Genomic DNA, 26,609 nt, shown 5'->3' on the forward strand with positions numbered 1-26,609 from the left:
GGCAAGGAGGATTTGGTAGGGTTAGGGAACTGTGGTGTACTAAAAAAGTTGATTCGTTGGTTAGGAAGGAAAAGGAGGCTTATGTTCGGATGAGGCTTGAGGGCTCAGGTAGTGCATTAGAAAGCTTTAGATTGGCTAGGAGGGAGTTGAAGAGGGAGTTAAGAAGGGCTAAAAGAGGACATGAGATGACTTTGGCTGATAGGATTAAGGAGAATCCTAAGGCGTTCTATAGGTATGTCAAGAACAGAAGGTTGGTTAGGGCAAGATTAGGGCCAGTTATAGACAGTAGAGGGAAGTTGTGTGTGGAACCGGAAGAGATTGGAGAGGCATTGAACCAATATTTCTCTTCGGTGTTCACGCAGGGGGACATGAATGTAGCTGTGGAGGACACTGGGGTGCAGGGGTGTAAAATAGAAAGTATTGCAGTTGAAACCGGGGATGTGCTGGATATTCTAGAGGGCTTGAAAATAGATAAGTCCCCTGGTCCGGATGGGATTTACCCTAGGATTCTCTGGGAGGCTAGAGAGGTGATTGCAGAGCCTCTGGCTCTGATCTTCAGGTCATCGTTGGTCTCTGGTATAGTACCGGAAGATTGGAGGACAGCGAATGTTGTCCCATTGTTTAAGAAGGGGAACAGAGACTTCCCCGGGAATTATAGACCGGTGAGTCTTACTTCTGTTGTGGGCAAGGTTTTAGAAAGAATTATTAGGGATAGGATTTATAGTTATCTGGAGAGTAATGAATTGATTAGAGACAGTCAGCATGGTTTTGTAGCAGGTAGGTCGTGCCTTACTAACCTTATTGAGTTCTTTGAGAAAGTGACCAAAGAGGTGGATAGGGGTAAGGCAGTTGACGTGGTATATATGGATTTTAGTAAGGCGTTTGATAAGGTTCACCATGGTGGGCTTCTGCAGAAAATGCAGATGTATGGGATTGGGGGTAATCTAGGTACTTGGATCAGGAATTGGCTGGCAGATAGGAGACAGAGGGTGGTGGTTGATGGTGAATATTCGTCATGGAGTTCGGTTACGAGTGGTGTGCCTCAGGGATCTGTTTTGGGGCCACTGCTGTTTGTAATTTTTATTAATGATCTGGATGAGGGTATAGTTGGGTGGATTAGTAAGTTTGCTGATGACACCAGAGTCGGTGGTGTGGTAGATTGTGAGGAAGGGTGTCATAGTTTGCAGGGTGACTTAGACAGGTTGCAGAGCTGGGCCGCGAGGTGGCGGATGGAGTTTAATGTGGAGAAGCGTGAGGTAATTCATTTCGGTAGGAGTAACAGATGTGTTGAGTATAGGGCTAACGGGAGGACTTTGAATAGTGTGGAGGAGCAGAGGGATCTAGGTGTATGTGTACATAGATCCCTGAAGGTTGGGAATCAAGTAGATAAGGTAGTTAAGAAGGCATACGGTGTCTTGGCATTTATTGGTAGGGGGATTGAATTTAGGAGTCACAGCGTCATGTTGCAACTGTACACAACTCTGGTGCGGCCGCACTTGGAGTACTGTGTGCAGTTCTGGTCCCCACATTACAGGAAGGACGTTGAGGCTTTGGAGAGGGTGCAGAGGAGGTTTACCAGGATGTTGCCTGGTATGGAGGGGAGGTCATATGAGGAGAGACTGAGGGATTTGGGGTTGTTTTCGCTGGAAAGAAGGCGGCTAAGAGGGGATCTTATTGAAACATATAAGATGATTAGAGGTTTAGATAGGGTGGATAGTGATAGCCTTTTTCCTCGGATGGAGAATGCTAGCACGAGGGGGCATGGCTTTAAATTAAGGGGTGGTAGTTATAGGACGGATGTCAGGGGTAGGTTCTTTACCCAGAGGGTGGTGAGGGATTGGAATGCCCTGCCTGCTGCGGTTGTAAATGCGCCTAGTTTGGGGGCATTTAAGAGATCTATGGATAGGTTTATGGACGAAAAGGGATTGGTTTAGATTAGTGGGTCAGTGTTTTTTTTAAAAAAAACTGGTCGGCGCAACATCGTGGGCCGAAGGGCCTGTTCTGTGCTGTAATGTTCTATGTTCTATAGAACACTACAGCACAAACAGGCCCTTCGACCCACAAGTTGCGCCGATCATATCCATACCTACCGGGCCTAACTATAACCCTCAATCCCATTAAATCCCATGTAATCATCCAGAAGTCTCTTAAAAGACCCCAACGAGTTTGCCTCCACCACCACCGATGGCAGCCGATTCCACTCACTCACCACCCTCTGAGTGAAAAACTTACCCCTGACATCTCCTCTGTACCTGCTCCCCAGCACCTTAAACCTGTGTCCTCTCACAGTGACCATTTCAGCCCTGGGAAATAGCCTCCGAGAATCCACCCTATCTATACCTCTCAACATTTTATAAACCTCTGTCAGGTCACCTCTCATCCTTCGTCTCTCCAGGGAGAAAAGACCTAGCTCCCTCAACCTATCCTCATAAGATATGCCACCCAATCCAGGCAATATCCTTGTAAATCTCCTCTGCATCCTTTCAATAGCTTCCACATCCTTCTTGTAGTGAGGCAACCAGAACTGCGTGCAGTACTCCAAGTGGGGTCTGAGAAGAGATCTGATAAGGGGGAAAAGGTTCAGTGGAGATGTGCGGGGGAAGTCTTCTCCACAGAGGGTGTTGGGGGACTGGAATGCACTGCCAAGTGGATGCCATGAGTCAGATACATTAGTGACATTTAAGACTTATCTGGAAAGGCACATGAACCGGCAGGGAATAGAAGGATACAGGCTGTTGGTCTAGATAGGACAACGTGACTGGCACAGGATTGGAGGGCCTGTTCCTCTGCTGTACTGTTCTTTGTTCTTTGCCACAACAGTGTCAGCTGACAAACCCTTCTGGTGAATGTCCCCAGCAGCATGACTTTCTGCCACGTTATCAGTAATTCCGCTGACTGCAAAACTCTTTCTGACCTGAGGTCATATCGTAAACAAATATAATCCTGGTGTCTGCAAACAACTCAAATGTTTTGCAGTGTCACAACATCTGAACCACTTTGATTTAAAATTATTCCCAGTAATCACCTCTGTTTACTATCAGTGGTCCTAATGTGAACCTGGTCATCTGGTTTGAACTGCCTCTCTTTGGCATGACAGTCTTGTCACTGCTTCTGCTTCTCTTGTCTCCTGCTCACTTTTGATCTGAGATCTGGATGAAGCAGATCTAGGTGAAACTGAGGCTTTCTGCCTAACGGCAAATCTGCTGGAGAGAGCCTGGTTGTGGATTGTGGGGCAACGTGATACTGGAACAAAAATCTGAATCAATGTGTTCTCAAAGTATCATCTCTCATCCTCTTCAATCCTTCTTTCAGAGTTTAAACTGCTTGCTCCATCAAACCATTTAGAATTGGATAAAGTAGCGTAATGTGCACATGGTGTATACCATTCTTTTGCATGACCTTGATCTTGAAACACTTGAACATGGAGTGCCTTTATCCGGAACAAGGTAATGTGTGGCAGACCATAAGTTGCAAAAATTTGTCATCGCTTCTCAATTGTCACGAGAGCTGCAATATTATTCAAATATGCTTCCAAACATTTTGAATATATACCTATGACAGTCAAAAACATACGGTTCATGAAAGGTCCCACAGAGTCCAAATGAAGTCTGGACCATGGCCTATCAGGCCACTCCCAAGAACAGAGTGCATCCAGTTCAACCTTAAACATGTCCAGGTACCTCTTAATAACATCTCAGTCACCTTTGTGTGCTTGATATCCCCCCAGTCTCATGGAATTTTGCTGAGCCAGTCATGCTGTGGTAAACTCAGCTCCTTCCCTTTGACCACAAGAAGGCATGCCCTTGCTTCTTGACAATTATATGCGGTATGGACTCTCCAGTGTACATCCAAGAATTAATTTCTGCCAGAGTAAGGGCTGAAGCTTGGTTAGAGACCTGCATCATCTTATAATTTTCCTCACTAATACATATGCGGAGTCTACCTCCAGCTTGATCTGTTTACCATCGACTACAACCATATCAAAAATAGTCTCTGCTGGCATTTCATTGATATTGATTATGTTGTAAGCTTGTATGTCTGCCTGTTCTGAGCTTTCCATGTGGTATGTAACTGATTGAGGGTTCATATAATGAAAATGTTCTTGCTCAGCCTTTGCCTTGCCCTTTGTACCCCAGCCTTTCTCCACTAAATACCCTTCCCATAAACTTGCAATGATTGGCATAATTTGGCTCTCCACATTCCACTGCTTTCACCTTTCTGCTTGCAACTTCTTTCTGTACTTGACACAGTAAGAAGTCTCACAACATCAGATTAAAGTCCAACAGATTTATTTGGAATCATGGGCTTTCGGAGCACTGCTCCTTCATCAGATGAGTGGAGAGGTGGGTTCACAAACACAGCACGTGTAGACAAAGACACAATTACAAGGTATTGGTTGGAATGTGAGTTTTTACGGTAATCAAGTCTATACAGGTACAGACAGTGTGAGTGGGAGACAGTGCGAGATAATGAGACTTCTTACTGTGCTTACCCCAATCCAACATCGGTATCTCCACATCTTCTGTACTTGTGTGAGTGCCCTGCCTGGCACTACCATTTGCTTTCTGAGTATCTCTAGTACTGTAAGAAGTCTCACAACACCAGTTTAGAGTCCAACCAGTTTATTACCATCCGACAGTTTAGTACCATTGGACTCTAATCTGGTGTTGTGAGACTTCTTACTGTGTTTACCCCAGTCCAACGCCGGCATCTCTACATTATCTCTAGTACTGGCAGCCATTTTCATGCTCTGAGAAATTTATGGAGCCTTCTTAAAAGTCAGTTTGGCTTCCCACAACAACCAACGCTGAGTACTGTCCTTGTTAATGCTGCAGACAAGCTTATCTCTGAGTGTTATATCTCTGAGAATTATACACTAAATGGCAGAACCCTTAGGAGCATTGACATACAGAGGGATCTGTGCGTACAGGCCCACGGATCCCTGAAAATGACAACACAGGTGGATAAGGTGGTCAAGATGCTGTTCGGCATGCTTGCCTTCATCGACCAGGGCATGGGGTATAAAAGTTGGCAAGTTATGTTACAGCTGTATAATACTTTAGTTACACTACATTTGGAACATTGCATGCAGTTCTGGTCGCCACACCACCAGAAAGCCTTGGATGCTTTGGAGCAAGTGTAAAGAAGGCTTACCAGGATGTTGCCTGGTCTGAAGGGTTTTAGGTATGAGGAGAGGTTGGATAAACTCAGATTGTTTTCACTGGAAAGATGAAGGCTGAAGGATGACCTGATTGAAGTCTACAAAATTATGAGAAGCGTAGATAGAGTGGATACTTGGAGGATTTTTCCCACAGTGGAAGGGTTGACTACGAGAGAGCACAGGTTTAAGGTGAGAGGTGGTACGTTTAGGGGAGACGTGCGGGGAAAGTTTTTCACTCAGGGTGGCGAGTGCCTGGAATGTGCTGCCATGGTGGTGGTGGAAGCAGGCATGTTAGCAACATTCAAGGCATATCTCGATAGACATATGAATGAGAGGTGAACAGTGGGATAGAAACTGTATCAGCACAGGCTTGGTGGGCCAAAGGGCCTGTTCCTGTGCTGCATTGTTCTTTGTACGTAGGAGAAAAGGAAAGGATATGTACAGAATATAGTGCTGCAGGTTCAGATAGGGTGAAGAGAAAGATCAGCTTAACAATCGCAGCTTATCCAATCTCCCTTCATATCTAAAACCCTCGACAACAGGCACCCTCCTGGTAAATCTTCTTTGCACCCGCTGCAAAGCATTCACACCCTTCTGATGGTGTGGTGACCAAAACTGCAGGCAATATTCAGATGTGGACTAACTAAACTTTTGTACAGCTTAACATAAGTTGCCAACTTTTATATTCGATGCCTTGGCCAATGAAGACAAGCATGCTGTAAGCTTTCATGACCACCTTATCCACCTGTGTTGCCACTTTCAAAGATCCGTGGACTTGAACACCCAGATCCCTCTCTATGTCAGTGCTCCTAAGGGTTCTGCCATTTACTGTATCATTTGTACCTGCCTATGAACTGTATGTTTTGTCTGTATGGCATGCAAGAAACAATACTTTTCACTGTATTGCAATACATGTGAAAATAATAAATCAGATCATATATATGTGTTGCTTTTTATGTTTGGGGGGATGTTTAAAAATTTAGCTTTCTCACAGGTTTGTTTGGAGGAATTCAGCTCAGATTTTAGGAGAGCAGGACAGTTACTCATTTCAGCTCTGCAAGTGTTTGGTTTAAGTAGAGCTAATGAACTTGTGTTTACTTAAGTTCCCCTGGGATTTCTAATTGGAATGACAGGGCCATGTTAGTGTACAGAGCTGGATCTGTAGCAGAGGGAAAAAAAACTTTTATAGAAAGCAGTTAGTTGCAGCTATAGTCTGATTAAAGTTAGAAGAATTTTGCAGGCTTCTGGAAATCTACCTCTCTGAAAGCTCAAAGACTGTTAACAAATGTTAAAGCAAGTATGCCTGAGTTTACTAACTATTTATTTAAAAATGGAATGAATCTCTGTATGAATGTGGCTTATTTGGAGCTGGGACAGTCATAAGCTAAGAAGTAAAATTGCTTCCTTTCATTTTTAATATTGTTCAGCTGTTAATGGTGACGCTGATTAATTTGTTAGAGTTACATTTAAACCAAGTTATATAAAGTTTGTTTTACTGTAAAAGATCCTGACTTTGTCAGTAAAATCAGATCCAGAGAGAAATATCCTACCTTCACATTTATGCCAAAAACAAAAATTATTCGGGTCTAGGTTGGCTTCCTAAAGTAACTTGGAGTTCTGATCCAGGAACATCCTTCCAGCATCTACCCTGTCTAGTTCTGTTAAAATTTTTTAGGTTTCTATGAGATCCCCCCTCATTCTTCTAAACTCCAGCAAACTTAATCCTAACTGACTCAATCTCTCCACATAAGTCAGTTCCACCATCCCAGGAGTCAGTCTGGTAAAACTTACCTGCACTACTTGAGAAGCAAGAACCTCATTCCTCAGATAAGGAGGACACAAATACTTATCAGAAATTTGGGGAACTTAGGGTTTAGTGAGAGGGAGGAACTGAAGGAGATCAGTATTAGTAGGGAAATTGTTTTGGGGATATTGATGGGATTGGAGGCTGATATATTTCCAGGGCCTGATAAACTACATCCCAGAGTAGAACATAGAGCATAGAAACTAGAAGCAGGAGTTCAACCCTTCGAGCCTCCTCTGCTGTACATCTTGATGATGGATGATCATTGAGTTCAATACCCTGATCCCGTAGAAACACAGAACATGGAAAGTGAACACAATATTCCACATGTTGCCTCACCTAGCAAGATATCCCTTCTGAAAATCCAAACAAACCACATCCACTGGCTTCTCTTCATCAACTCTACTAGTTACATACTCAAAGAATTTGTCCAGCATGATTTTCCTTTCATCAATCCATGCTGACTCTCTCCAGTACTGTCACTGTTTACTAGTGTGCTCTGCTATAAAGTCTTCAACAATGTACTCTAGAATTTTCTCCACTACTGACTTCAGGCTGACTTGTCTATAATTCCCTGTTTTCTCGCTACCTTCCTTTCTAAATAATAGGGTTACATTTGCAACCCGCCAATCTGTAGGAACTGTCTATAAAATATTGGAAGACGGCTACCAGTGCATCCACTATTTCGCGGGCCACTTCCTTATGTATTTTCCATGTTCTGTGTTTCTACGGGATCAGGGTATTGAACTCAATGATCAACCATCATCAAGATGAACAGCAGAGGAGGCTTGAAGGGTTGAACTCCCGCTTCTAGTTTCTATGCTCTATGTTCTACTCTGGGATGTAGTTTATCAGGCCCTGGAAATTTATCAGTCTCCAATCCCATCAATATCCCCAAAATAATTTCCCTACTAATACTGATCTCCTTCAGTTCCTCCCTCTCACTAAACCCTACGTTCCCCAAATTTCTGATAAGTATTTGTGTCCTCCTTTGTGAAGACAGAACCAAAGTATGCATTCAGTTTGTCAGCCATGTCTTTGTTCCCCATTATAAATTGCTCTATTTCTGACTGCAAGGGACATACATTTGTCTTCATCAATCTTGTACTCTTCACATACCTATAGAAACTTCTACAGTCAATTACAGGGGTAATTATGATGCGATTAGGCAAGAATTAGGGAGCTTAAGATGGGAGCAGAAACTGTCAGATATGTGCACAAACGAAAAGTGGAGCTTTTTCAAGGAACAACTACTGCGTGTCCTTGATAGGTATGTCCCTGGCAGGCAGGGAGGAAGTGGCCGAGTGAGGGAACCATGGTTCACAAAGGAGGTTGAATGTCTTGTCAAGAGGAAAAAAGAAGCGTATGTATGTTACTTACGGGGCGAAAAACTGCAGCAGGCGATGGTGCAGAGGGACCTCGGGGTCCTTGTGCATGAGTCGCAAAAACCCAGCTTGCAGGTGCAGCAGGTGGTCAGGAAGGCGAATGGGATGCTGGCCTTCATAGCGAGGGGGATTGAATATAAAAGTAGGGAGGTCTTGCTGCGGCTATATAGGGCATTGGTGAGGGCGCAGCTGGAGTACTGTGTGCAGTTTTGGGCGCCGCACCTGCACAAAGATATTTTGGCCTTGGAGGGAGTGCAGAGGAGGTTTACTAGGCTGATACCGGAGTTGAGGGGATTGAGCTATGAGGAGAGGCTGAATAAACTGGGCTTGTACTCATTAGAGTTTAGAAGAATGAGGGGAGATCTCATTGAGACGTATAAGATGATGAATGGGATGGATAGGATAGAGGTGGAAAGACTCTTCCCGCTCAAAAAAGACAGTAGGACTAGGGGGCACAGCCTCAAGATAAAAGGGGGGCGGTTTAGAACGGAGTTGAGGAGGAACTTCTTCACTCAAAGGGTGGTGAATCTCTGGAATTCTCTGCCCGTTGAAGTGGTGGAGGCTACCTCGCTAAATATTTTTAAGATGCGGGTTGATGGGTTTTTGATAAGAGAGGGGATTAAGGGTTATGGGGAGAGGGCGGGAAAGTGGAACTGAGCAGCGACAGATCAGCCATGATCTTATTGAATGGCGGGGCAGGCTCGAAGGGCTGGATGGCCTACTCCTGCTCCTATTTCTTATGTTCTTATGTTCTTAAGGATGAGAAAACAAGGTTCAGTTGGGTCGCTTGAGGGTTACAAGGTAGCTAGGAATGAGTAAAGGAAGGGCATTAGGAGAGCTAGGAGGGGGGCATGAGAAGTCCTTGGCGGGTCGGATAAAAGAAAACCCCGAGGCTTTTAACTCTTATGTGAGAAATAAAAGAATGGTAGGGTGAGGTTAGGGCCAGTCAAGGATAGTAGAGGGAAATTGTGCATGGAGTCAGGTGAGGCATTGAATGAATACTTTTCTTCAGTGTTCACTAAGGAGAGGGGCCATGTTTTTGAGGAGGAGTGCATGAGACAGGCTGATAGGATGGAAGAGGTAGATGTTCTGACGGAAGATGTATTAGCAATTTTGAAAAACCTGAGGGTGGATAAATCTCCTGGGCCAGATGGGATACATCCTAGGATACTTTGGGAGACAAGGGATGAAATTGCGGAAACTTTAGCTTTGATCTTTGGGTCCTCACTGTCCACAGGAATAGCACCAGAGGACTGGAGAGTAGCAAATGTTGTTCCTGTTCTCAAGCAAGGAAATAGGAACGACCCTGGTAATTATAGGCCAGTTAGCCTTACTTCGGTGGTCAGTAAGTTAATGGAAAGGGTCCTGAGGGATAGGATTTATGACCATTTGGAAAGATTCAGTTTAATCCGGGATAGTCAGCACGGTTTCATGAGAGGTAAGTCCTGCCTCACAAATTTGATTGAATTCTTTGAGGAGGTAACTAAGTGTGTGGACGAAGGTAGAGCTGTTGATGTCGTATACATGGATTTTAGGAAGGCGTTTGATAAGGTTCCCCATGGTAGCCTCATGAAGAAGATGAGGAGGTGTGGGATAGAAGGAAATTTGGCCGATTGGATAAGTAACTGGCTGTCTCATAGAAGACAGAAGGTGGTGGTGGAGGGAAAATTTTCAGACTGGAGGCCAGTTACCAGCGCTGTACCACAGGGGTCAGTGCTGGGTCCTCTGCCATTTGTGATTTTTATCAATGACTTGGAAGAGGGGGCTGAAGGGTGAGTTAGTAAATTTGTGATGACACCAAGATTGGTGGAGTAGTGGATGAGGTGGAGGGCTCTTGCAGGCTGCAAAGAGACATTGATAGGATGCAGAGCTGGGCCAAAAAGTGGCAGTTGGAATTTAACCCTGATAAGTGCGAGGTGAACCATTTTGGTAGGACAAACTTGAATGCAGTTTACAGGGTCAACAGCAGGGTTCTGAGGAATGTGGAGGAACAGAAAGATCTTGGGGTTCATATCCACAGATCCCTGAAGGTTGCCACTCAAGTGGATAGAGCCGTGGAGAAGGCTTATAGTGTGTTAGCGTTTATTAACAGGGGGTTTGAGTTTAAGAGCCGTGGGGTTATGCTGCAACTATACAGGACCTTGGTGAGACCACATTTGGAATATTGTGTTCAGTTCTGGTCATCTCACTATAAGAAGGATGTGGAAGCATTGGAGAGAGTGCAGAGGAGATTTACCAGGATGCTGCCTGGTTTGGAGGGTAGGTCTTAAGAGGAAAGGTTGAGGGAGCTGGGGCTTTTCTCTTTGGAGAGGAGGAGGATGAGGGGAGACTTAATAGAAGCTTTTAAGATGATGAGAGGGATAGATAGAGTGGACATGCAGAGACTGTTTCCTCAGGTGGATGTAGCTGTTACTAGGGGGCATAACTATAAGGTTCATGGTGGGAGATACAGGAGGGATGTCCGAGGTAGATTCTTCACAGAGAGTGGTTGGGGTGTGGAATGCACTGCCTGCTGTGATAGTGGAGTCGGACACTTTAGGAACTTTCAAGTAGTTATTGGATAGGCACCTGGAGCACACCAGAATGATAGGGAGTGGGATAGCTTGATCTTGGGATTGGACATAGCTCGGTACAACATTGAGGGCCAAAGGGCCTGTACTGTGCTGTAATGTTCTATGTTTCTATGTAATTGTTATTATCCCCACCAGCTTACTCTTGAACACTATTCTTCCCTTCTTAATCAACCCCATGGAGTTATTGGGCAGGATTTTATGGTCTCGAAACTGCAAAATCCTACCCAAGGTCAGCGGACCTTTCCATAGTCTGCCTCCTGCCTGCTCCGATTGGTAGCTGAGGCATTAAGATTCTGGCTATGGAATCATATAGCACAGAAAAGAAACTTTGGCCTATCAAGTCTGCATTGAATACCAACAATAACTATCACTAAAATCATGCTAATCCATTTTTCAACACTTGTTCCTTATCCTTGAATGGTTTTTCGAGTGCTCGTCCAAATATTTTGGTTTTCCTTTGCTAAATTCTAAACTCTTCCCAATCCTCAGGTCTGTTTTTTTTTCCTGGCCAATTTGTATCCCTCACCCTTGGATCAGTACCATCTCCAATTTCTCTTCTAAGCCATGGTTTGGCCACTTTTCCCATTTTACTTTCGGCCAAACAGGAATGAACAATTATTGCAGTTCAACCATGAACCCATTGAAAGTTTGGCATTGCCTATCCACCCTCATCCCTTTAAATAATGATTCCTAATTGGACAAAGCCAACTTGTGGCTTATACCAGCATAATCCTCTTAATTAAGATTCAGGACCCTCGTCTCAGAATCAACTGTCACTCTGCATGTTGATGAAAAATTTTACCATGTTAACATAGAACACTACAGCACAAACAGGCCCTTCGGCCCACGAGTTGCGCCGATCATATCCATACCTATAACCCTCAATCCCATTAAATCCCATTTACTCATCCAGAAGTCTCTTAAAAGACCCCAACAAGCTCGCCTGCACCACCACCGATGGCAGCCGATTCCACTCACTCACCACCCTCTGAGTGAAGAATGTTATGGCTGTTCATCCCCAAGGGATCTCACTACGTTGCCAATTATTCCTTTCTCATTGGACAATATGCAGTCTAAAATGGCCTATTCTCCAGTTGGTTGCTCAGTGTATTGGTCCAGAAAACCATCCCTTATACGCTCCAGGTATCCCCCCTCTACGGTATTGTGTCGAATTTGATTTTGCCCAATCTATATGCAAATTAAAATTACCCAGAATTACAGATGTTTCTTTATCACATGCATCTCCAATTTTCTGTTTAATGCCATCCCCAACATCACCATTACAGTTTGGGGTCTATATACAACCCCCACTAATTCTTTTTGCCCCCTTAGTCTTTCTCAGCTCTACCCATACAGAACATCAGAGTTAATGTCACTCCTCACTATTGTGTTAATTTCCTCTTTAACCAGCTATGCAACTCCACTGCCTTTTCCTTTTTGTCTGTCCTCCCTAAACACTGAATACCCCTGGACATTCAATTCCCATCCCTGGTCGCCTTGCAGCCATGTCTCCATAATTCCAACCATATCACACCCATTTACATCGCTTTGCATGAATCCACTTCATTGTCAATGCTCTATACATTAAGGCACAGTGCCTTAAGGCATATCTTTTTAAAATTAATTGTCTTGTTCCCACTATTTTTCATTGTGGCGCTGTTTGATTCTGGCCCTTGATTTCTCTGCCTATCACTTTTCTAATTCCCCTTTCTTTATTTCTTGATCTCCCCCTCATCTGACTCCTTGCATAAGTTCCCATCCCCTAGTTTAAAATTAGTTTGAACCTCACAAACCACTCGAGCAAATATTCCCCCTAGGACATCAGCCCTGATCCTGCTCAGATGTAACCTGACCAGTTTGTACTGACCGCACCTCCCTCAGAACCGGTCCCAATATCCCAGGAATCTGAAACCCACCCCCTCACACTATCTCTTTGGCCAGGTATCCAATATGTCATACTATTTCTACTCTAACTAGCACGTGACACTGGTAGCCTTAATGAGATCGCTACCTTTGAGGTCCTACTTTCCAACTTGTTTTCAAACTCCCTATATTTAGTAATTAGGACCTAAACCTTTTATTTAACTATGTGGTTTGACCCAATGTGTACCACAATCACTGGCTGTTCACACATATGCACACCTGCTCTGAGACATCCTTGATCCGAGCACCAGAGAGGCAATATACCATCTTGGTTTCATGTTTGCAGTTGAATCCCCTATAGCTATTGCATTCTGACATATTTCACTCTTCCCCTGTGCAGGAGAGCCAACCATGGCTGCTGCTGTTTTCCCCTTAGAGGCTGTTCCCCTCTACAGTATCCAAAATGGTATATCTATTTTGCAGGGGCATGGTCACAGGAGATTCCTGCACTCCCTGCCTGGCCTCTTTCTATGCCTGATGGTCACCCATTCCCTTCCTGCCTGGGAGGCTTTTCTGGTTTGGCTCTGTGTTTGATTCATACTCCATCTTCTCCCAGCCCAGAGCTGTTTCCAGGAGATCTTCCTGGGCAACTGATCTCTAGACACACACACAAACACAGGGTGGAATTTAAGGCATCGCTCAAGTGAGACCAGAAATTTTTGCTCAAGGTCAACAGACATTTCCGTTGTCTGCTCCTTGCCCAATCTGATTCCGTGGCAGTAGAATTCCAGCGACAGTCTTCTTCACAGTATTGCACAATATTCCCCAGAAATACATATTTTTTAAACTTGCGCATAGTACTGGTAGTATTCCTGAAGTCACTACCTTTGAGGTCCTATTTTTTAGCTTGCTTCCTAGCTCCCTATATTCTGCCTTTAGGCTCTCATCCCTTGTGTTACCTGTGTCATTTGTACCAAAGTGTACTACGACCACTGGCTGTTGGCCCTCCCCCTTCAGAATGTCCTGAAACTGCTTCGAGACATCCTTGACTTTAGCACCAGGGAGGCAACATATCATCCTGGAGTCTTGTTCCGGCCACAGCAACACCTACCTATTCTCCTTACACTTAATTCCCTGTAACCATTACATTCCCACACTTCCCCATGCAGCCAAGACAAGATGCAACAAATTTGGCTGTCGCTACTTTTACCTGAGAAGCCATTTCAAGTCTATATGACTTCTCCAATGCTTTTAAATTGTAAGTTTTCAGCCATACATCACAAATTTTCAAAAAAAAACATTAATAGCTACTTTATAAGAAATAGACTTTTGACGTCAACCCTTACAGCTTACTAAGGTGCTGGAGCATTAACTGCTTTCTGTTTGCAATGCAGTTAATGAGCATACAACAGCAAGTCTCATACTTGGAATGATTGTGTAGCTTGTGATGGTTCGGTGGATCTCTTTGGGTTTCTCTAGCCCTAAAACATGCCTCTGAGCAAAACAATGTGTAATCAGCAGTGTGCTGCCTGGCTGTAGAATGATTGTTAATAGCTGCCTATCAGGGTGGGAACCTGAATTGTAGCTCCAATGTACAGGAGGATGAGAATAGGGAGGTCATGGATAAGGTTTCTAGGTCACAGCAGAGTACTGGCAGGCAGGAGGGTGGGTTGAAGTATGTATACTTTAATGCGAGGAGCATACGCAATAAGGTGGATGAACTTGCAGCCTGGATTGGTGCCTGGGACTTCAATGTTGTGGCCATTTTAGAGACATGGATAGAGCAGGGATGGGAATGGTTGTTGCAGGTTCCGGGGTTCAGATGTTTCAGTCAGAGCAGAGAAGGTGGTAGAAGAGGGGGAGGCGTGGCATTGTTAGTCAAGGACAGTATTACGATGGCAGAAAGGACATTTGATGTGGACCTGCCTATTGAGGTAGTATGGGCTGAGATTAGAAACAGGAAAGGAGAGGTCACCCTGCTGGGAGTTTTTTATAGGCCTCCAAAAAGTTCCAGAGATATAGAGGAAAGGATTGCAAAGATGATCCTGGATAGGTGCGAAAGTAACAGGGTAGTTGTTATGGGGGACTTTAACTTTACAAATATTGATTGGAAAAGCTATAGCTCAAGCACGTTAGAGGGGTCAGTTTTTGTCCAATGTGTGCAGGAAGGTTTCCTGACACAGTATGTAGATAGGCCAACAAGAGGTAAAGCTACATTGGATTTGGTACTGGGTAATGAACCAGACCAGGTGTTAGACTTGGAGGTAGGTGAGCTCTTTGATGATAGTGACCACAATTCGGTTACGTTTACCTTAGTGATGGAAAGGGATAGGTATAAATCGAAGGGCAGAAGTTATAGCTGGGGGAAAGGTAATTATGAGGCTATTAGGCGAGATTTAGGATACATAGGTTGGAGTAGGAAACTGCAGGGGCTGGGAACAACTGAAATGTGGAGCTTATTCAAGGAGCAGCTACTGCGAGTCCTTGATAAATATGTACCTGTCAGGCAGGGAGGAAGTGGTCGAGCGAGGGAACCGTGGTGTACTAAGGAAGTTGAATTTCTAGTGAAGAGGAAGAAGGAGGCTTATGTAAAGGTGAGACGTGAAGGCTCAGTTAGGGTACAGGAGAGTTACAAATTAGCCAGGAAGGAGCTAAAGAGAGTGTTTAGAAGAGGACATGAGAAGACTTTGGCGGATAGGCTCAAGGAGAACCCTAAAGCTTTCTACAGGTATGTCAAGAATAAAAGATTGGTTAGGACAAGATTAGGGCCAGTCAGGGACAGTAGCGGGAAGTTGTGCGTGGAGCCTGAAGAGATAGGCGAGGCACTAAATGAATATTTTTCGTCAGTATTCACGCAGGAAAAAGTCAATGTAGTCAAGGAGAATACTGAGATACAGGCTTTTCAACTAGACGGGATTGAGGTACATAAGGAGGAGGTGTTAGCAATTCTTGAGAGTGTGAAAATAGATAAGTCCCCTGGGCTGGATGGGATTTACCCTAGGATTCTCTGGGAGGCGAGGGAGGAGATTGCAGAGCCTTTGGCTTTGATCTTCATGTCGTCATTGGCTACAGGTATAGTGCCGGAAGACTGGACGATAGCAAATGTTGTCCCTTTGTTCAAGAAGGGAGTAGAGACCATCCTGGGAATTATAGACCAGTGAGCCTTACTTCTGTTGTCGGCAAAGTTTTGGAAAGAATTATAAGGGATAGGATTTATAATCATCTAGAGGGAAATAAATTGATTAAGGATAGTCAACACGGTTTTGTGAAGGGTAGGTCGTGCCCCACAAACCTTATCAAGTTTTTTTGAAAAGGTGACCAAAGAGGTGGATAAGGGTAAGGCAGTTGACGTGGTGTATATGGATTTTAGCAAAGCGTTTGATAAGGTTCCCCATGGTAGGCTACTGCAGAAAATGCAGATGCATGGGATTGAGGGTGATTTAGCAGTTTGGATCAGGAATTGGCTAGTTGATAGAAGACAGAGGGTGGTGGTTGATGGGAAATATTCAACCTGGAGTTCAGTTACAAGTGGTGTGCCTCAGGGATCTGTTTTGGGGCCACTGCTGTTTGTCATTTTTATAAATGACCTAGATGAGGGTGTAGAAGGATGGATTAGTAAATTTGCTGACGACACCAAAGTCAGAGGAGTTGTAGACAGCGAGGATGGATGTTACAGTTTGCAGAGGGACATAGATAAGCTGCAGAGCTGGGCTGAGAGGTGGCAGATGGAGTTTAATGTGGAGAAGTGTGAGGTGATTCACTTTGGTAAGAGTAACAGGAGTACAGAATATAGGGCTAATGGAAGGACTCTTGGTAGTGTCGACGAGCAGAGAGTTCTCGGTGTACATGTGCATAGATCCCTGAAAGTTGGCACCCAGTTTGATAGGGTTGTTAAGAAGGCGTACGGTGTGTTAGCTTTTATTGGTAGAGGGATTGAATTTCGGAGCCATGAGGTCATGTTACAACTGTACAAAACTCTGGTGCGGCCGCACTTGGAGTATTGCGTACAGTTCTGGTCACCGCATTATAAGAAAGATGTGGAGGCATTGGGAAGGGTGCAGAGGAGGTTTACCAGGATGTTGCCTGGTATGGTGGGAAGGTCTTATGAGGAAAGGCTGAGGGACTTGAGGTTGTTTTCGTTAGACAGAAGAACGTTGAGAGGTGACCTAACTGAGGCATACAAGATGATCAGAGGGTTAGATAGGGTGGACAGTGAGAGCCTTTTTCCTTGGATGGTGATGGCTAACATGAGGGGACATAGCTTTAAATTAAGGGGTGGTAATTATAGGACGGATGTCAGAGGTAGGTTCTTTACTCAGAGGGTAGTAAGGGCGTGGAATGCCCTGCCTGCAGCAGTTGTGGACTCGCCAACTTTAAGGGCGTTCAAATGGTCAGTGGATAGGCATATGGATAACATTGGAATAGTTTAGGTTAGAGGGTCATTAGATTGGTTCCACTGGTCGGCGCAACATCGAGGGCCGAAGGGCCTGTACTGCGTTGTAGTGTTCGATGTTCTGTGCTTGGCTGTGCTTTCTTTTATTATTTGTTGATGGGGTATGGACATTGTTGGCTGAGCCAGCGTTTGTTGCCCATCCCTTTGACACTCAACCACATTGCTGTGGATGTGGAGTCACATGTAGGCCAGACAAGGTAAAGAAGGCAGATTTCCTTCTCTAAAGGACACGAGTGAACCAGATGGGTTTTAATTGCAATTGACAATGGTTTCACGGTCATCAGTAGACACTTCTTTAAAAAATTCCAGATTTCTATTGAATTCAAATTTCACCATCTGCCATGGTGGGATTTGAACCCAGGTCCCCTAAGTCTCTGGATTCACTATGCTAGTGTCTCCCCTGAGCTGAGCTGTGGTACATCAGTACCTTAACTCAGCCTATAATGTTGGGATGAAGGGCTATCTTCCATGTGTTCCATTTGAGGCAATAGGGGTTAGTTGCATGGTTAGGATTTCTTTGGAATAAGGTGTGTTAGATTGAGGGGAGACGCTTACTCTTTGCTTTATCAGAGGGGTGGACAGCATTGAGATTGATGATTCTTTGGCTGGACTCCTGGGATGGGCCTGGTTTGATTGCCCTTTGTTTGGAAACATAATTTTATATTTGTAAGATTGGGGTCTGTATCCTGGAGCTGTCAGTAAAGATGTCTCTGAGGTATGATTAAAGTGGAATGAGTTCTGGCAAAAATAGATATTCAGTCAGTGGACAACAAACAATTTCCTGTGACTTCCAGGAAAGGCCTATGGAACGCCCAGGAAAGCCGAAAGTAGCTCTGTTAACAGCGGCTCTCACTGGGTATGTCAGCATTTGGACTAGATTCTGCTGCAAGTGGGATATCTTGCTAATGTAGATAATTTATTTAGCAATTACTTTGGGGACTTATATAAGAAAGCAGATAAGATAACAAAGCTGGCAAATGTAACTTTTCTGTATCTGGCAATAATGTAAACAGCTCCCCCTCCCTGGTCCATCTCACTCATGTGTTTCTATTTAAGGCTTTAAGAGCAGCCAATTGCTATTGGTGTTCTCATCCCCCACACTGCCTCTGGTCTCTCCCTGGCAGAGAGGGACGGGACGGGACGGGCTGTTTATTATTTTTAACTGTGTCTCTGTGGCGGCTGCTGGCAATCTCCCTGACTGTGTGTGAGCTGAAATTGAGAGCTGTGGATAGATTTGGCCTTATGCTAGCATCTTTTCTCAGATTAAAGTTCCAAGAATCTTGAATTAAACGCGATCTGAAGATTCAGATGTTAGACAGTGCAGCAGAGGGGCTGGAAAGAAGATTCTATATGGCCGGATCTTTAAGAATATGCAGTATACTGAGCTTGAGTTCTGATTGGTTGAGGGGTGCTAAAGATTTAGCCTATCGTGTGTGGGATACTTTGTCGCTTGCAAGGAGCCATGGCTGCGAGTTGGCTGACAGCTTGCTTTTTCCCTACTCCAGGTCTGGAGGCTGTGTCAGAGCCCATGGTTTTGGATCAGTATGTGGTGGTCGCCAACTATGAGAAGCAGGAGAACTCTGAAATCAGCTTAAAGGCAGGAGAAGTGGTGGATGTTATTGAAAAAAGTGAAAGTGGTAAGTAAGAAAAATAAGTTTTAAAAATCTTCCTTCTCTCTCTCTCTCTCCTCCAGTCTCAGTACTGTACATTGCTTCCATCTGTGTCTGCCTTTGGCTGAGTATGAGGAGCTCCCTGTTGCTTTGGGCGCAAGGCCAAGATCTGCCTCTCTCTATAGGAATGTCTGCAAAGTTCTGTATTAATTAAGAATGTAAAAGTGCTGTAAACACAGTCTATATCGCAATACTCTGCACATTAGACTGTACCTAGCTCCGATAATACACTTCAATGAAATGCAAAGTTATTTTATTCCCCTTAGAGCCCCTCTCCTGTAAACATGTGGTTACAGTTTGGAATGGTTCCATTCTTTTCCTGAAAATACCTTTTAACTTTTTTTTCCTTTTTGACACCAATGTATCATTGTGTCTGAATATTTGTGAGTAAAGCTAATCTGAATCCATGCAGTATGAGCTGGATCTGATGTTTCTGTAATGTTTATTGAAGTGTTTGTATATGTAGAGAATTTGGCTGTTGTACGAGTGACTCTTTGCCTGCAATGTTTGGATAGTGACTGGCACGCGTGCTGTGTGCTGCATTGTGTCAGTGCGCAAAGAAACTGTTCTGTCAGAATTGGGTTCTGAGTAGGTGATACTATCTTAGTCTCTGCCAGTTACCCCTTGTCCTTTACACAAAGCACAAGCAGCAAGGCAACCTATGGCCTGTACTCCATTTTTGTTTTAGTGATAGAGAAGGTTTGAGTTCAGCATTAATTATATGAATTGTGTTGGAGTTGATGTGAAACTTGCACTGAGAGTTTTGTGGCAAAACACTGTCTGAATCCATGGGGAAAAAACAAGAGTCTCATTGAAGTGGTTTCCTGTTTTACAGTTGGAGCACTCTGCCCAACTGCAACAAGATCACTTTTTCTCATAATTCAATGGTTAAATAGCCAAATCCAGCAGTTTCTACATTAATCATGTGATCTAATGCAATGTGTATAGTAATCGCATGATCCAGTGCAGTGTGAGAAACAACAGTGCAATCCAGTGCATTTCATACAGTAATTAGACAATCCAGTGCAGTGTACAGTAATTAGACAATCCAGTGCAGTGTTTAGTAACTAGACTATCCAGTGCTGTGTGTACAGTAACTAGACTATCCAGTGCTGTGTGTACAGTAACTAGACTATCCAGTGTACTGTGTACAGTAACTAGACTACCCAGTGCTGTGTGTATGGTAACCACGTGATCCAATGTAGTGTGTACCAGGCAATCCAGTGCAAGGTGTACAGTAACAGGGTAACCCAGTGCAGTGTATCGTTACAGGGAAATCCAATGCAATCCGGATAAGTGTGACGTGACATACTTGATCAGGACAAACAAGCCAAGGGAATACATGATGAACGGCAGAATCCTGGGCAGCACCGAGGACCAAAAGGACCTTGGTGCGCGTGTCCACTGGTCCTTTAAGATAGCAGGACAGGTGGATAAGAAGGCATATGGTATACTTGTCTTTATTAGCTAAGGAAGGTTATGCTGAAACTATATAAAACATTGGTTAGGCCACAGCTAGAGTACTGTGTGCTGTTCTGCAATCCATATTATAGAAGGAATATGATAGCAGTAGAAAGAGTACAAAGGAGGAGATTTATCAGGATGCTGCTTGGGCTGGATTGTTTTAATTACGAAGAGAGATTGGATAAACTGGGGTAATTCTCCATGGAGCAGAGGAGACTGAGGGGGGACATGATTGAGATGTCTAAAATATAAGAGCATAGATAGAATAGACAGGAAGAAACCTTGCCACTTGGTGGAATACCAGGGTAGGTAAATTTAAGGTAAAGAGCAGGGGGCTTAGCGGGAATGTGAGGAAAACATTTTCAAACAAGGACGGTGAGAGTCTGGAACTCACTGCCTGAAAGTGTGGTGGAGACAGAGACCCTCATTACATTAAGAAGTATTTAGATACGCACTTGCAAAGTTAAGGCAATCTATGGACCAAGTGCTGGAAAATGGGATTGGAATAATTAGGTGGTTTGTTTTTGACTGAAGCAGCTACAATGGCCTGAAGGGCCTATACGCATCTATGAAGGTGTAATAACTGGGTGATCCAGTGCAGTGCGCACAGTAATTGATAATCCAGTTTAGAATGTATGGTGACAGGGTGATCTGGTGCTGTGTATACACTAACAGGGTAATCCAGTGCTGTGCCTACGCTAACAGGGTAATCCAATGCTGTGAATATGCTAACTGGGTAATCCAGTGCTGTGTCTATGCTAACAGGGTAATCCAGTGCTGTGTCTATGCTAACAGGGTAATCCAGTGCTGTGTCTACGCTAACAGGGTAATCCGGTGCTGTGTCTACGCTAACAGGGTAATCCGGTGCTGTGTCTACGCTAACAGGGTAATCCAGTGCCGTGTCTGTGCTAACAGAGTAATCCAGTGCTGTGTCTATGTATCAGGGTAATCCAGTACTGTGTCCATACTAACAGGGTAATCCGGTGCTGTGTCTATGTAACAGAGTAATCCAGTGCTTATATCTACGCTAACAGGGTAATCCAGTGCTGTGTCTATGTAACGGGGTAATCCAGTACTGTGTCTATATTTACAGGGTAATCCGGTGCTGTGTCTGTACTAACAGGATAATCCAGTGCTGTGTCTATGCTAACAGGGTGTAGGGTACATAGTACCCAGGTAATTCAGTACAGTGTGTATATTACCTAGCTGATCCAGTACAGTGTGTATAGATACTGAGGTGTTGTATTTTGGTAAACAAACCAGGGCAGGATTAACACAGTGAATGGTAGGGTACTGGTGAGTGTGGTCAAACAGAGAGATGTAGAGGGTGCAGATACATAGTTCCTTGAAAGTAGCGTCACAAGGAGACTGAGTGGTTATGGCGGCATTTGGCACACTTGCCTTCATTGGTCAGAGCATTGACTACAGGTGTTGGGACGTTATGTTACAACTGCACAGGACATTGGTGCGGCCACATTTGGAGCACTGTGTACAATTCTGGTTGTCCCGCTATAGGAAGGATGCTATTAAACTGGAAAAGGTGCAAAAAAGATTTTACCAGGATTGGAAGGTTTGAATTATAAGGAGAGGCTGGATCGAGCAGGACTTTTATCCCTAGAGGATGAGTGGTGACCTTATAGAGATCTTTAAGATCATGAGGGCTTAGATAAGGTGAACAGCCATGGTCTTTTCCCCAGGATAGGGGGAGTCCAAAACTAGAGGACATAGGTTTAAGGTGAGAGGGGAAAGATTTAAAAAGGATGTGAGGGGCAACTTTTTCACACAGAGGATGGTGCATATTTGGAATGAGCTGTCAGAGGAGGTGGTAAAGGTGGGTACAACCACAACATTGAAAAGACATTGGACAGGTACATGGATAGGAAAGATTTGGGAGGATAAGGACCAAATGCAGGCAAATGGGAATGGTTCAGTTTGGGAAATCTGGTCGGCATGGATTAGTTGGGCTGAAGGGCCTGTTTCAGTGTTGTATAGGGTAGCACAGTGGCACAGTGATTAGCACTGTTGCCTCACAGCGCAAGAGAGCTGGGTTCGATTCCCAGCTTTGGTCACTGTCTGTGTGCAGTCTGCATGTTCTTCCTGTGTCTGTGTGGGCTTCCTCTGGATGTTCTGGTTTTCTCCCACAGTCTGAAAGACGTGCAGGTTAGATGTTTTGGCTGTGCTAATTGCCCCTTGGTGTCCCAGGGTGCGTAGGTTTGAGGGATTAGCAAGATAAATATGTGGGGTCACGGGGATAGGGTGTAGTCAGGATAGTTGTCAGTACAGGCTTGATGGGCCGAATGGCCCCCTTCTGCACCATGGTGATTCTATGATGATTCAATCCTGTTTAGTGTGAATGGCAATTGGGTATTCCAGTGCTGTGCCTTTAGTAACTGAGTAGTCCAGCATAGTGTATAGTAACCGCGTAATCTGGTGCAGTGTGTATAGTAATACAGTCATCCAGTGCAGTGTATATAGTAATACAGTAATACAGTGCAGTGTGTATAGTAATACAGTAATCTAGTGCAGGGTGTATAGTAATATGGCAATCCAGTGCAGTGTGTATAGTAATACAGTAATCTAGTACAGTGTATAGAAACTGAGTAATCCAGCGCAGTGTGCATAGTAACCAGGTGAGAAGTGTATAGTAATACAGCAATCCAGTGCAGCATGTACAGTAATGCACTAATGCAGTGCAGTGTATATAGTAATACAGTAATCCAGCGCAGTGTGTATAGCAATACAGTAATTCAGTGCAGTGATATAGTAACTGAGTAATCCAAAGCAGTGTGTGTAGTAACTGAATTATCCAGTGCATTGTGTATAATAACTGAGTAATCCCGTGAGGTGTGTAGAGTAATACAGTAATCCAGTGTGGTGGGTATAGTAACTGAGTAATCAGGTGCAGTGTGTATAGTCATACAGAAACCCAGTGCAGTGTGTATAGTAATACACTTATCCAGTGCAGTATGCATAGTAATACAGTAATCCAGTGCAGTGTGTATAGTAATACAGTAATCCAGTACAGTAGGTATAGTAACAGAGTAATCCAGTGCAGTGTGTATCGTAATGCAGTAATCCAGTGCAGTGTGTATAGTAATACGGTAAGCCAGTGCAGTGTGTATAGTAATACAGTAATCTAGTGTATACAGTAACTGAGTAATCCAGTGCACTGTGTGTAGTAAACCAGTGATCCAGCGCAGTATGCACTGTAATACAGTAATTCAGTGCCGTGTGTATAGTAACTGAGTAATCCAGTGCCGTGTGTATGGTAACTGAGTGATCCAGTGCAGGGTGTATAGTAATACAGTAATCCAGTGCAGTGTGTATAGTAATCCAGTACCGTGTGTATAGTAATCCAGTAATCCAGTGCAGTGTGGATTGTAACTGTGTAATCCAATGCCATGTATATAATAACTGAGTAATCCAGTGCACTGTGTAGTAATACAGTAATCCAGTGCAGAATGCATAATAATACAGTAATCCGGTGCAGTGTGTATAGAAATACAATAATCCGGTGCAGTGTGTATAGAAATACAATAATCCAGTGCAGTGTGTATAGTAATACAGCAATCCAGTGCAGTGTGTATAGAAATATAGTAATCCTGTGCAGTGTGTATAGTAATACAATAATCCGGTGCAGTGTGTATAGTAATACTGTAATCCAGTGCAGTGTGTATAGTAATAGAGTAATTCAGTGCAGTGTGTATAGACCATAGAACATTACAGTGCAGTACAGGCCCTTCAGCCCTCGATGGTTGCACTGGTCGGCGCAACAATCTGATGACCCTCTAACCTAAACTATTCCAATATTATCTATATGCCTATCCACTGACCATTTGAATGCCCTTAAAGTTGGTGAGTCCACAACTGCTGCAGGCAGGGCATTCCACAACCTTACTACCCTCTGAATAAAGAACCTATCTCTGACATCCGTCCTATAATTATCACCCCTCAATTTAAAGCTATGTCCCCTTGTGTTAGCCATCACCATCCGAGGAAAAAGGCTCTCACTATCCACCCTATCTAGCTCTCTGATCATCTTATATGCCTCAATTAAGTCACCTCTTAACCTTTTTCTCTCTAACGAAAACAACCTCAATTCCCTCAGCCTTTCCTCATAAGACCTTCCTACCATACCAGGCAACATCCTGGTAAACCTCCTCTGCACCCTTCCCAATGCTTCCACATCTTTCCTATAATGCGGCAACCAGAACTGTATGCAATACTCCAAGTGCGGCCGCACCAGTTTTGTACAGTTGCAACATGACCTCACAGCTCCAAAATTCAATCCCTCTACCAATAAAAGCTAACGCACCGTACGCTGTCTTAACAACCTTATCAACCTGGGTGCCAACTTTCAGGGATCTGTGCACATGTACACCGAGATCTCTCTGCTTGTTGACACTACCAAGAGTCCTTCCATTAGCCCTATATTCTGTACTCCTGTTACTCTTACCAAAGTGAATCACCTCTCACTTTTCTGCATTAAACTCCATTTGCCACCTCTCGGCCCAGCTCTGCAGCTTATCTATGTCCCTCTGCAAACTGTAACATGCATCCTCACTGTCTACAACTCCTCCGACTTTGGTGTCGTCAGGAATCCAGTGCAGCGTGTATAGTAACTGAGTAATCCAGTGCAGTGTATATAGTAATCCAGTGCAGTGTGTATAGTAACTGAGTAGTCCAGTGCAGTGTGTGTAGTAATACAATAATCCAGTGCAGCATGTATAGAAACTGAGCAATCTGGTGCAGTGTGTATAGTGATCCAGTGCAGCGTGTATAGTAACTGAGTAATCCGGTGCAGAGTGTATAGTAACTGAGCAACCCGGTGCAGTCTGTATAGTAACTGAGTAATCCAGCACAGTGTGTATAGAAATATAGTAATCCAGTACAGTGTATATAGTAACTGAGTAATCCAGTGCAGTCTGTATAGTAACTGAGTAATCCAGTACAGTGTGTATAGAAATATAGTAACCCAGTACAGTGTATATAGTAACTGAGTAATCCAGTGCAGTGTGTATAGAAATATAGTAATCCAGTACAGTGTATATAGTAACTGAGTAATCCGGTGCAGAGTGTATAGTAACTGAGCAACCCGGTGCAGTCTGTACAGTAACTGAGTAATCCAGCACAGTGTGTATAGAAATATAGTAATCCAGTACAGTGTATATAGTAACTGAGTAATCCAGTGCAGTCTGTATAGTAACTGAGTAATCCAGTACAGTGTGTATAGTAATGCAGCAATCCACTGCAGTGTGTATAGTAATGCAGCAATCCACTGCAGTGTGTGTGTAGTAATGCAGCAATCCACTGCAGTGTGTATAGTAATGCAATAATTCACTGCAGTGTGTACAGTAATGCAGCAATCCACTGCAGTGTGTACAGTAATGCAGCAATCCACTGCAGTGTGTACAGTAATGCAGCAATCCACTGCAGTGTGTATAGTAATGCAGTAGTCCACTGCAGTGTGTATAGTAATCCAGTACAGCGTATATAATAATCCAGTAATCCAGTGTGTACTATATAGTAATACAGTAATCCAGTGCAAATTGTGTATAGTAGTACATGATCCAGTTCAGTTCAGTGTCTCCAGGTCTGCACCTTGCAGCTCTGTCTTCAACTGTTTTTATTCTGCCCCTTTCTTTAACTTCAGAACCTTGTTCAGATTCAACGGGTGGCATGGTGGCACAGTGGTTGGTGCTACTGCCTCACAGTGCCAGGGGATCAGGTTCGATTCCCAGCTTAGGTCACTGTTGTGTGGAGTTTTCACATTCTCCCCGCGTCTGCATGGGTTTCCTCCCACAGTCTGAAAGATGCGCTGGTTAGGTGCATTGACCCAAACAGGTGCCACGGTGTGGTCACTAGGGAAATTTCACAGTAACTTTATTGCAGTGTTAATGTAAGCCTTAGTTGTGACTAAAAAATACATTTTAGATCTGGTTGTTTGTCTTGGTGACTTCAGTCTTCCTGGGACTTCCCTATTTTTCATTTCCTGGTTTCTGGAGCTTGCTTTCTGTCCCTATGAATTGTCTAGCCTGTCCTGGCAGCTTCTGTGGGATGCTTCTTGCCCCTGGGTTACCTGGGTCCAAACTGAAAACACAAGTGCTTATGCTTCTTAGTGAGCAACAGCCTGTGCTGTGTTTGCCTTTACACTGTAAAACCTTTATTACAATGTAAGCAATGTTTAAAGTGAAACCAAAACCTATTGACTTGCAGGCACCTTTGTTTAACATGAA

General features: G+C 44.0%; 1 protein-coding gene across 3 annotated transcripts in view; it reads left to right on the forward strand.

Annotated features, from left to right (window-relative positions):
- The window catches only part of sh3pxd2aa (SH3 and PX domains 2Aa), a 610,480-nt gene that overhangs the window by 344,948 nt on the left and 238,923 nt on the right, over window positions 1–26,609 (forward strand). For 2 of the 3 annotated variants that reach the window (XM_080206018.1, XM_080206019.1), the window contains exon 7: window positions 18,745–18,876. In XM_080206018.1, coding sequence (XP_080062144.1) covers window positions 18,745–18,876 — 132 coding nt within the window. Of the gene's footprint in view, window positions 1–18,424; window positions 18,444–18,744; window positions 18,877–26,609 lie in introns of those variants that run through there. The other variant, XM_080206020.1, reaches the window with a different exon arrangement.

The sequence above is a fragment of the Carcharhinus amblyrhynchos genome, chromosome 17, assembly GCF_965287045.1.
Source record: "Carcharhinus amblyrhynchos chromosome 17, sCarAmb.v2.hapA, whole genome shotgun sequence".
Taxonomy (NCBI): domain Eukaryota; kingdom Metazoa; phylum Chordata; class Chondrichthyes; order Carcharhiniformes; family Carcharhinidae; genus Carcharhinus; species Carcharhinus amblyrhynchos.